General features: G+C 39.0%; 1 protein-coding gene and 1 long non-coding RNA gene across 3 annotated transcripts in view; one reads left to right on the top strand and one right to left on the bottom strand.

Annotated features, from left to right (window-relative positions):
* The window catches only part of LOC132538952 (uncharacterized), a 310,731-nt gene that overhangs the window by 70,716 nt on the left and 227,733 nt on the right, over positions 1 to 12,282 (top strand). The window lies entirely within an intron of this gene.
* Positions 1 to 12,282, bottom strand: part of HELLS (helicase, lymphoid specific) — a 50,258-nt gene that overhangs the window by 20,578 nt on the left and 17,398 nt on the right. Inside the window, exons 4-10 of one of the 2 annotated variants that reach the window (XM_007535622.3) lie at positions 10,271 to 10,327; positions 8,638 to 8,674; positions 7,894 to 7,958; positions 5,658 to 5,699; positions 3,577 to 3,801; positions 2,719 to 2,901; positions 1,164 to 1,307 (exon numbers count right to left, since the gene is read on the bottom strand). In XM_007535622.3, the coding sequence (XP_007535684.3) occupies positions 1,164 to 1,307; positions 2,719 to 2,901; positions 3,577 to 3,801; positions 5,658 to 5,699; positions 7,894 to 7,958; positions 8,638 to 8,674; positions 10,271 to 10,327 (753 nt within the window). The remainder of the gene's footprint in view (positions 1 to 1,163; positions 1,308 to 2,718; positions 2,902 to 3,576; positions 3,802 to 5,657; positions 5,700 to 7,893; positions 7,959 to 8,637; positions 8,675 to 10,270; positions 10,328 to 12,282) is intronic. The other variant, XM_060192188.1, reaches the window with a different exon arrangement.

The raw sequence follows: 12,282 nt of genomic DNA, 5'->3' as shown, positions 1-12,282 counted from the left end.
TCAGCTCTGGCTTATGGTGGTGCGGGGGATTGAACCTGGGACTTGAGAGAGCCCTCAGGATAGTCTTTTAAAAAAATATTTACTTATTTATTCATTCCATTTCGTTGCCCTTGTTTTATTGTTGTTATTATTGTTATTGATGTTTTTGTTGGACAGGACCGAGAGAAATGGAGAGAGAGGAAGACAGAGAGGGGGAGAGAAAGATGGTGACTTGACTCCCCTGCAGGTGGGGAGTCGGGGGCTTAAACCGAGATCCTTATGCCGGTCCTTGAGCTTTGCGCCACCTGTGCTTAACCCGCTGCACTACTGCCCGACTCCCAGGGAGATTAACTTTCTAATTATTGTGTTTGTCAGAAAGTCATGACAGAATCTGGTACTCAAAAAATACAGAAAAATTATCTAATTACTTTTCTAACAACCCAATATATAATAACTAGGTATTAGCAAGCAGCTATAACATAAAAATAGATACAGAATACTATACAATAAGCATATCAGCCTAAAAATAACTTGTTCTTATACTATATTTATGATTGAAATTGAATAAACATATTCTATATAATTAAGCCACAAATCAGACATATTTGTAACAACTCAATGATCAGGTCTATGTATAGTTGATTCTAACACAAAATGATATGGTTACATGCTGAATTGCTAATGGTCAGACAAAAACAACCTTCATCTCAATCTACTATTAATATAAACCTATAGCATTCTTAAATGCGTAAGTACAATACAACCTACTACTTCCATCAGAAAAATTAAGCAAATACTACTTAAACGAAAGTGTTGGGGATGAGGGACTGGGTGGTGGTGCTCCTGGTTGAGTGCACATATTACAAAGCACAAGGACCTCAGTTTGAGCCCCCAATCCCCAGCTGCAGGGGGAATACTTGGAAGTGGTGAAGCCCGCATCCTCTCGATTTCCAATAAATACAATTGCAAAAGAGGAAAGTATTGTGCATAATAAAAATTATTATATATATGGAGATTACAAAGAATCTAGGGTGAGGGAGATAGCAAAACAGTTAAGCAAGAGATTCTCATGCCTGAGGCTCCAAGGTCTCAGGTTCAATCCCCCATACTATCATAAGCCAAAGCTGAATAGAGCTCTGGTATTAAAAAAAAAAAAAAAAAACTCCAATAAAAACCAATTGTACCTGTAATGCATTTCGGTCTCTCATGGCTATTTCAAATGAAGTGATTACCACAGGATGAATCTGCAGGGTCCCTTTTCGTTTGTGAATATGCTTTACCAATTTTCGACGTTCTTCTTGTGTTCCATGATATAACATAGTAGGAATCTTAAAAAAAAAAGTTGGTGTATTTGTATTGCACCAAAGTAAAAGACTGGGGTGAGGGTTTAGATTCCAGAAGACAGAGGACTTACTGTTGTTTGCATTGTTATGTGGGAAACTGAGAAATGTTACATATGTACAAGCCATTGTATTTTGTTTTACTTTTGACTGTAAACCATTAATTCCTCAATAAAGAAATAAAAAACATCAATTTGGGAGTCGGGCGGTAGCACAGCGGGTTAAGCACACGTGGTGCAAAGCACAAGGACCAGTGTAAGGATCCTGGTTCGAGCCCCTGGCTCCTCACCTGCAGGGGAGACGCTTCACAAGCGGTGAAGCAGGTCTGCAGCTGTCTATCTTTCTCTCTCTGTCTTCCTCTCCTCTCTCCATTTCTCTCTGTCCTATCTAACAACAACAACAATAATAACTACAATAATAAAAACAAGGGCAACAAAAAGGAATAAATAAAAATTTAAAAAAACATCAATTTATAATGAACTTTAGAAGAAGATGTAAATACTAATAATTTATAAAATATGCAGTTAACCATTTCCAAAAGGAAAAAAAGTAACGAGTTTAGTTCCACATTCTTCTAACAACAAAATAATTTCATCAATTGTAGTAAATTATTGTTAATATTGTAAGTTATTGTTGTTACATGAGAATTAAAAAGGCAGAAAATTGGGGGCCAGGCAGCGGGTTAAGTGCACATGGTGCAAAGCGCAAGGTTCGGCACAAGAATCCAGGTTCGAGGCCCTGGCTCCCCACCTACAGGGCGAAGTAGGTCTGCAGGTGTCTATCTTTCTTCCTGTCTTCCCCATCTCTCTCAATTTCTCTCTCTCCTAGGCAACAACAACAACAACAACAGCAGTGGCAACAATAACAATAAGGGCAACAAAAAGAGAAAGATGGCCTCCAGGAGCAGTGGATTCGGAGTGCAGACACCCAGCCCCAGCAATAACCCTGAAGCCAAAATAACTAAATAAAGTATTTAAAAATATATATTACAAATAAATTTTAAAAAGACAGAAAATCAAATCAAGGCTAAGGCAACAGAGATGACACAGCTACTTAAGATATACATAACATGACAAGGATGTGGCTAAGACAGCACACAAAGTGGAAGAATAAAACATTAAGAAATTGCAGCCAAGCATGTCTTGGATGAATGGAATTAACCAATGCATGAAAAAACTTCCAGGGATATTTTTTGGCAATATATCTTAAATTATCATTTTCTTTAAATTCAAAGCAGGTATTGCTCAGACTGAAAATACATCCATCAAATGTTTTTACATTTACAAAAGCATTTACACAGAATTCAATTATAGTAAAAAATCTTAAAGTTAATTAGGGCGACAAAACAAAGTATCTTAACTAATGTATTTAATAAAACAGGAACAACAAAAGGCCTTACTTCTGGTGTAAATCGCTGGAATTCAGCCATCCAGTTTGGAAGTGTAGACAATGGGCCACAAACAAGAAAAGGTCCAGGTACTCCTCTCTGAATCATCAATGCAATTGTAGCAATGCACTGAACCGTCTTTCCCAATCCCATCTCATCTGCTAAAATGCCATTAATTCCATTTTCCCAAAGCATCTGAACAAAACAACACACACAGCTTTTAAATTCTGATTGAAACACCTATTAAATTAGTTTCTCTTTCATTTTTATCCAAAGATGACAATCATGAGACTGACATACTAATTGTATGGAATAACCTTTTGTAGGAAGTCACTTATCAAAGTCATAAGAATGTTAGCTGTGGGAGTCAGACGGTAGGGCAGCAGGTTAAGCACACATGGCGCAAAACGCAAGGACCAGCGTAAGGATCCCGGTTCAAGCCCCCGGCTCCCCACCTGCAGGGGGGTTGCTTCACAAGTGGTGAAGCAGAAAAAAAAAAAAAAATGTTAGCTGCCTCTAAGATAATTTCACTTCTGAATATATTTATTTTGAATAAGCAAACTGGAAAGTAATTATAACCAAATGTTTGTTTTACATAATAGTGAAACATGGAAAAAAAAACTTATATAGTAGTGGTCTAGGAGATGGCACCATGAATAGTGTTGGACTCTCAAGCAGAAGGTTCTGAGTTCAATCTCCGGCAGCACAAATACCAGAGTGACGTCTAGTTCTTTCTTTCTTTCCTCCTTTCTAATCAATCTATCAATAAATAAAATCTTAAAAAAAAAACTAATGTAGTACATCACATTGTATTTTATAGGCACTATATAAATTAACCAGCATTTTGAATTATAAATAAGAATTAATTACCCTAAGCCATTCCATGCCTTCCACTTGGTACCATCGCATAACTCCTCCTGTGAAGTGTTTTGGTTGTTGAAAGGGTACTGGCTGTCCATTACATTTCCGAATGGGATCAAAAAAGAATTTAGTATTCTGCCTCATAGTTTGAGATAATCTATCTTTAATTATACTGTTTGAATCTTTGTTTTTCTGAAGATCTTCTACACAGAGATTAGAAGAGGAGTTTTCATCCTATGAAGAAAAAAGTACCAGAATAAACTAATCAAAATTTACAAGTCTATAAGACATAATGCAAGGAGAAATAAAACCATTCGTTGAAAAGACTCATTTTCATTCCCCAACAAATATAAAGGACCAGAGTGCATGACACTTCTGAAAAGACCCTTACAGGTTACAGAAGACACTTTTAAAGTGAACGTAAGATTTATCCCCCCACTTAGCCCGTAGCCTAATGGGTTAAGCACACATGGCACAAAGCGCAAGGACTGGTAAGGATCCTGGTTTGAGCCCCCGGCTCCCCACCTGCAGGGGAGTCGCTTCACAGGTGGTGAAGCAGGTCTGCCGGTGTCTGTCTGTCTTTCTCTCCCCATCTCTGTCTTCCCCTCCTCTCTCCAATTTCTCTCTGTTCTATCCAACAACAATGACATCAACAACAATAATAACTACAAGGGCAACAAAAGGGAATTAAAAAAAAAAGATTTATTCCCCCTTTCATATTTTCTTATCTTCTCAATAATATGATTCACCATTGTGGTCTATCATAACAGATCCAGGATTCAGAAGAGGTTGGGGAAGAGGGGACTAAAGTTGGGCATCCGATACTATATGAGAGAGAAGGAAGATGGTTTGGTGGAAGGTAAGGTATGCTAACACTTGTTTTGGGGATATGTGGAAATGTATGCTTGCAAATCAACATTTCCCCAGTAAAGTGATTTTTTTAAAAATGCAATTTTTTAAATATTTTACTCTTTTAGTTAACAAGACCAGTAGTAGTTCATTTATGTTGAGTTTAATGTTATTTGGTTTGTTGTTTTCACTGCTGAGTAGTATACACTGAATATTTCTTTGCACATTTGCCAAGGAAAATTAGTTAATTCATATCCATTAATGAACATTTTTACATTATAGTACTTCTGGGTCCCTACGCAGGCTTGACATCTCAAGTAACAAGGAACCCTTCTTCCTAAAAAGTGGGGTAGATTCAAATCAACTTTTTTTTTTTTGCCTCCAGGGTTATCTCTGGGGCTCCGTGCCTGCGCTATGAATCCACTGTTCCTGGAGGCTATTTTTCCCATTTTGTTGACCTTGTTGTCGTTATTATTGTCATTGCTATTGCTGGATAGGAGAGAGAGAAACTGGGGGGGGGGGGACGACGACAGAGAGGGGGAGGAAAAGACAGACACCTGCAGGCCTTCTTCACCACTTGTGAAGCAACCCTCCACCCCAGAGGTGGGGAGCTAGAGACTTGAACTGGGATCCTTACACCAATCTTTGTGCTTTGCACCACGTACGCTTAACCCCTGAGCTACCACCTGGCCCCCTCAAATCAAACTTTTAAAACCAGAAATATGATTTCCTCTTGGGTTCCATAAGCTGTGGAACACAACACACACACACACACACACACACACTTTGACTATAATCATTTTATATTTATACATTAAAAACATAACTAAACACCTAAATTTAATACATGTTTTATAATGGTTAAGAAATAGGATAAGTAACTGGACAAAGTACACATTAGTGGTTAAAAAGTAAAAGCTGAGGACCATAAAAGTAAATGATTTTTGGGAGATGGGCAGTAACAGAGCGGGTTAAGTGCAGGTGGCACAAAGTGCAAGGACTGGCATAAGGATCTTGGTTCAAGCCCCCGGCTCCCTACCTGCAGGGCAGTTGCTTCACAAGTGGTGAAGCAGTTCTGCAGGTGTCTATCTTTCCTCCTCTGTCTTCTCCTCCTCTCTCGATTTCTCTCTGTCCTATCCAGCAACAACATAATCAACAATAACTACAACAATAAACAAGGGCAACAAAAGGGAATAAATATTTTTTTAAAAAGTAAACAATTTTCGAATTTAATCTCTTACCTCATTCTCCCTTTTATTCCTTTTAGCCACAGACAAAATTTCCTAGAAAATTGAGAAAACAAAAATAAACAATGTGAGGTTCATTCATTTATTTAATCCAACATTCATTCATTCTATTCTGACTTGTGGCCAGGAAATGGGGAAAAACTGTCAAGATAATTAAAACAGACCATAATTTGGTGTATCTCAGTCAAAATTAAAACCATAGTGACTTACTAAATTATGTACTAGTCACAAACATATAAAAAGTATTTACTTCTGAATTTTCCAAGTTAAAATTCACCCAATAGAGAGAACATGTTATCATGCATTGAGAGGACTTGGGTTCAAAGTCCCCAGTGCCTACCTACAGAAGATAAACTTCACAATAAGTAGAATAGTACTGCAAGTGTGTCTGTCTCTCTCCCTCTGTCAGCCTCTAAGAAATAAGACAAGGGGATCAAGTGGTAGTGCGGAGGATTAAGCGCACATGGCTTAAAGCCATGTAAAGCACAAGGATCCTAATTCGAGGCCCTGGGTCCCCACCTGTAGGGGAGTCGCTTCATAAGCAGTGAAGAAGGTCTGCAGGTGTCTTTCTCTCCCCTTCTGTCTTCCCCTCCTCTCTCCATTTCTCTCTGTCCTATCTGGCAACAACATCATCAATTAACAAAATAATAACCACAACAATGAAAAAAAACAAGGGCAACAAAAAAGAAAATAAATAATAAAATATTAAAAATAATAATAAGACAAAAGGGCAGGCAGAATAGCTCACTTGGATAGTGTACTACTTTGCCACCCAGGTTTGAGCCCGGTCCCGACTACACTGGAGGAAGTTCTATTTATATTTAATTATATTTATATTATATTTATATTTAACTTATATTTATATTTTCTATTTACCACAGTCTATTTCACTCTCTCTACCCTGTTTGTCTACAGAAGGGAAGGAGAATACCAACACCAGTAAGCAATTTATTTTTCCTGCTGTTGCCTGAAGTATCACACATGTGTGACTTTACTACTTTAAGTCAACTTTTTCATTAGTACACATCAGAAGTTTCCTCAGTGTTATCTTGGCACTCTTCATGCATTGCTATGCTTCCTCTCTAAATAAGTAATTTTTAAAATGAATAGATGTTAAAGAAAAAACAGTGGGGAATTGGGCGGTAGCGCAGAGGGTTTCTCTCTGTCCCACCCAACAACAGCAACACTGACAATAATAACAACAACGACAAGGATAGCAAGGACAACAAAATGGGAAAAATGGCCTACAGGAGCAGTGGATTCAGTGCAGGCACTGAGCCCCAACAATAACCCTGGAGGGAAAAAAAAAAAAAAGAAAAAACTATGGAGGGCCAGAAGGTAGTAAATCTGATTGAGCACACATATTACAATGCTGATGGACACAGGTTTATGCTCCTGGTCCCCATCTGCAGGGGGTAGTTTCACAATTGGTAAAAGAGTACAGCAGGTGTTTTGCCTTCCTATCTCTTCCTTTCTTCTCTATCCAAAATAATTAAGATAGCTTTAAAAAAAAAAAAGGGCAGAAAAGAATGGTAAATCAGCAAAAAGCTCACCTGGGAAGGGACATGCTTTGCAATGTGTGAAACCCAGGCTTAAGCACAGATCGCACTGCATTTAGGTAGCCAGAAAGATTCACTACTATGAATTCACTACTATGAAAGGGTGGCCTTTCCCCCCTCCCTTTGTCTACCTCTCTTTCAATCTGAAAAAGTCAGGGTGGAGAAGTCCCAGCAAGCAAACACATACACCACATACACGCACACGCGCGTGTGCGGTATCATCATCTTCCCTAGAACATTCAACAAGCTTTTGATCTGAAAGTCAGGGTGTAGAAGTCCCAGCAAGCAAATACACACAAGCACACACACACACACACACACACACACACACACACACACACACACACACACATTGTCATCATCTTCCCTAGAACATTCAACAAGCTGAAAAGACAAGTAACAGCAATACAGTCTGACTGTGGTTCAAAACCAAAAAATGTTTTACTCACTATAAAATATGTGTCCTTGGGTAGGGGTAGATAACATAAGGGTTATGCAAAAAGATTCTCATGCCTGAGGCTCCAAAGTCCCAGGTTTGATCCCCCATACCACTATAAACCACGGCAAACGCTAGAAGAAGACTATAAACCAGAGCTGAGCAGTGCTCTGGCTAAAAAAAAAAAAAAATTATTAAAACAAATAAACTATGTGTCCTTCCGCTTCATTTTTACCTCTTTTGACATGACTTCTGAAATATTGTATGACTCATCTTCTCTTCCTCTTTTCTTTTTCATACCTATACAAAGATAAAATTATGTTACGCAAACAGACTCTTATGCCTGAGACTCCAAAGTCCCAGGTTCAATACGCCACACCAGCAAAAGCCAAAGCTGAGGTGGTTATAAAAAATAAATAAATAAATAAAAGTGGGGCAGGTATAGATAGCATAATGGTTATACAAAGAGACTCTCATGCCTGAGGATCCAAAGTTCCAGGTTCAATTTCCCACACCACCATAAGTCAGAGCTGAGCAGTGTTCTGGTAAAAATTAAAAAAAGTATAAATACATGTTCTTTGGTCTCCAGGGTTATCACTGGGGCTCAGTGCCAGCACTACAAATCCACTGCTCCCAGAAGCCATTTTTATCTCTTTTTTTCCTCCATTTTTTTATATAACCAGACAGACAGAAATTGAGATGGAGAGAAAAGAGAGGGAGAAAATAGACTGGGAAGATGGCATAATGGTTATGCCTTGTGCCTCATGCCTGAGGATCCTCAGGTTCAATCCCCAGTGCCACCATAAGCCAGAGCTGAGTGTGTACTGGTACAAAGAAAGAGAAAGAAAGATAGACATCTACAGACCTGCTCCATGCTTATGAAGCATCACCACTACAGTTCCTTGTGCACTTAACAAGGGGTGTCATGCCAGGCCCCCTAAATATATATTCTTTAAAAATTGAACATGGGACATTTTACCTGGATTCTCTTCACTCGCATCAATGGAATTTTTACCCTGCAAAACAAGAATTTAGATTATTACTTTTTCTGAAGGTGTCTATGATATTATATAATAAAAGGCACTAAGATTAAATAAACATTCCTTGAAGCTGAACACCCGTAATTTTTATCTTTTGTGCTTGTCTACATTTTGCCTGTTTTCAGGCTGGGGATAAATAGCACATTGGGTATGCAAAAAACACTTTCATGCCTGAGGCTCCAAAGTCCCAGGTTTAATCTTCCACACCACCATAAACCAGAGCTGAGCTTCACCATTCTGGTACTAAAAAAAAAAAAAAAAAAAAAAAAAAAAAAAAAAATTGCCTATCCTCTTAATTTTTTTTTTCATTTAGGAAAAACTTCAAAATTAAACATAGTTTTATTTTGAAACTACCAAGTTCATATTCTGTAAATGCATCATGATGGTGGTACACCTGGTTAAGTACACATATTACAGTGCACATGGACCGGGGTTTAAGTCCCCCGTCTTCACTCGCAGTGCAGAAGCTTCACAAGTGGCAAAGCAGGTCAGCAGGTATCTCTCTTCCTCCCTAAGTCCCTCTTCTCTCTAAATTTCTCTGTTCTAACAAATAGTTAAAAAAAAGCAAAAAAAAACCGGGACTTGTGATGCTTCAGGCATGAGTTTTTTTAAATAATAATAATAATAATAATAATGGCAGGGGTAGATAGCATAATGATTACGCAAAGAGACTGTCATACCTGAAGCCTCGCCAAGTCTCAGGTTCAGTCCCCCACACCAACATAAGCCAGAGCTGAGCAATGTTCTAGTTAAAAAAATTTAAAAAGGGAGTTGGGTGGTAGCGCAGCGGGTTAAGCGCATGTGGCGCAAAGTGCAAGGACTAACGTAAGGATCCAGGTTTGAGCCCCCAGCTCCCCACCTGCAGGGGAGTTGCTTCCTCTCCTCTCTCCATTTCTCTCTGTCCTATCCAACAACAATGACATCAACAACAATAATAACTACAACAATAAAAGAAAAACAAGGGCAACAAAAGGGAATAAATAAATAAATACAAAATAAAAAATAAATATTTCCAAAATAATAATAATAATATTCAAAGACAGATTCAATTCACAGAATCACTTTCAAAAAATGGATAATGTAGGGGTACGACGTCAATAACAACAATAACTACAACAATAAAAAAAATAAGAGCAAAAGGAAAAATATATAAAAAAATAAAAAAATCAATAAAAGAAAACTTAAAAAAAAAAAGACAGTAGGGGGTCAGGCGGTAGCACAGAGGGTTAAGTGCACATGGCGCAAAATGCAAGGACCAGCGTAAGAATTCCGGTTCAAGACCCCAGCTCCCCACCTGCAGGGGTGTCGCTTCACGAGTGTGAAGCAGGTCTGCAGGTGTCTATCTTCCTCTCCGTCTCTCTGTCTTCACCTCCTTTCTCCATTTCTCTCTGTCCTATGCAACAATGACAACATCAACAACAACAATAATAACTACAACAATAAAAATGCAACAAGGGCAACAAAAGGGAATAAGTATTTTTAAAAACTGAATGATCTATAGACAATATGAACAAAATTCTTCAATAGTAAATTTCATAAAATACTGCATCTTTCTCTATGTATATATATTACCTTAGTAGCTTTTAAAGATTCTTTTTTTCTCTCCAACTTTTCTTTCTTCTTCTGTTCCTGTAAAGAATTTTTCTTTCAGTCAGAAGTGGAAAAGGCAAATTATTATTTTTTTTAATATCTTTATTTATTGGACAGAGACAGCCAGAAATTGAGAGGGAATGGGGTGGTAGAGAGACACCTGCAACTCTGCTTCACCACTTGCAAAGCTTTCCCCCTACAGGTGGGGACTGGGGCCTCAAATTCAGGTCCTTACGCATTGCAACATGTGCGCTCAACCTGGTGTGCCGCCACCCAGCCCCGAAAAAGCAAATTATAAAGCACTTTTTCTACAAGAGCAAAGCTCAACACTAGTTTATGGTGGTACAGGGGATTGAACCTGGGACTTTGGAGCCTCAGGCAAGAATCTATTTGCATAACCATTATGCTATCTACTTCCACCCCATATATCTTTTCTTAACTTCATTTTTAAATTTCATTTTTTATTATTCGATAGGACAGAAAGAAATTGAGAGGGTAGGAAGAGACATAAGGAGACACCCACAGCACAGCTTTACTGTTCATGAAGCTTCTCCCTGTTTGGGGACTTGAACACTGGTCCTTGCCTATAGTTAGTTATATGTGCATTCAACCTGATGCACCACACCCAGCTCCTAAAACAAACATCTCAAATAACTATGTTCACAATGAAGAACCTATTAACATTAGGAAAAAGGGGCCAGGCTTGAGCACCTGGTCAAGTGCACATATTACCAAGCACAAGGACCAGTATTCAAATCCCCAGGCCCCACCTGCAGGGGAAAGTTTCACTAATAGTGAAGCAGAGCTGCAGGTATCTATCTCTGCCTCCTTAGCTTGTACTTTCCTCTCAATATCTGCTTCTATCTAAAATAATAATTAAATATATACTAAATATATGTAATTATTTATTATTTGACAGAGAGAAATTGAGAGAGAGGAAGAGAAAGACACCTGCAGCCCTGCTTCACCACTTGTGAAGCTTTTCCCCTGCAGGTGGGGACCAGGGGCTTGAACCTGGGTCCTTGCACTCTATAGTGTGTGCTTAACCAGGCTCCAATAATAAAGTATTTTTAAAAGTATTCCCTGGAGCAGGGCAGTACCAGAAGGTTAAGCACACATGGTGCAAAACACAAGGACTGGTCTAAGGTTCCCAGAGTTCAAGTCCCCGGCTCCCCACCTGCAGTGAAGCTGGTCTGCAGGTGTCTCTCTTCCCCCTCTGTCTGCCCCTCCTTTCTCAATTTCTCTGTCCTATCCAACGACAACAACAATAACAATAATAATAACAACAACGATAAACAAGGGCAACAAAATAGCTTCCAAGAGTAGTGGATTCGTAGTGCAGGCACTGAGCCACAGCAATAACCCTGGAGGCAAAAAAGAAAAAAAGAATTCTCTTGGGGGGGCAGGTGGTAGCACACACCTGTTTAAGTGCAAATGTTACCATGCACAAGTACCTGGGTTCAAGCCCAAGGTCCCCACCTGCAGAGGAGAGATTCACAAGCGGTGAAGCAGTGCTGCAGGTGTCTCTGTCTTTTTCACCTATCACCCCTTCCCTCTCAATTTCTGGCTGTCTCTATTCAATTATGATAATATAAAATTTTAGGGAGTCGGGTGGTGGCCCAGAGGGTTACGCGGAGGTGGCACAAAACACAATGACCACTGGTAAGTATCCTGGTTCGAGTCCCCGGCTTCCCACCTCCAGGGGAGTTGCTTCACAAGCAGTGAAGCAGGTCTGCAGGTGTCTAACTTTCTCTCCCCTCTCTTTCCATTTCTCTCTGTCCTATCCAACAACAAATGGCATCAGTAACAACAATAATAATAATAATAAAACAAGAACAACAAAAGGGAATAAATAAAATATAAAACAATTTAAAAACATTTAAAAAAAAATTAAAGAGGTTTTTGGGGGCCCAAGCAGTGGTACACCTAGTTGAGAAAACATGCTACAAAGTACAAGGACCTCGGTTGGAGCCCACACTCCCCACCTGCAGGGG

Source organism: Erinaceus europaeus, chromosome 1 (assembly GCF_950295315.1).
Source record: "Erinaceus europaeus chromosome 1, mEriEur2.1, whole genome shotgun sequence".
NCBI lineage: Eukaryota > Metazoa > Chordata > Mammalia > Eulipotyphla > Erinaceidae > Erinaceus > Erinaceus europaeus.
Note: the sequence above shows the minus strand (reverse complement) of the source record. Positions and strands in the feature narration are given on the sequence as shown.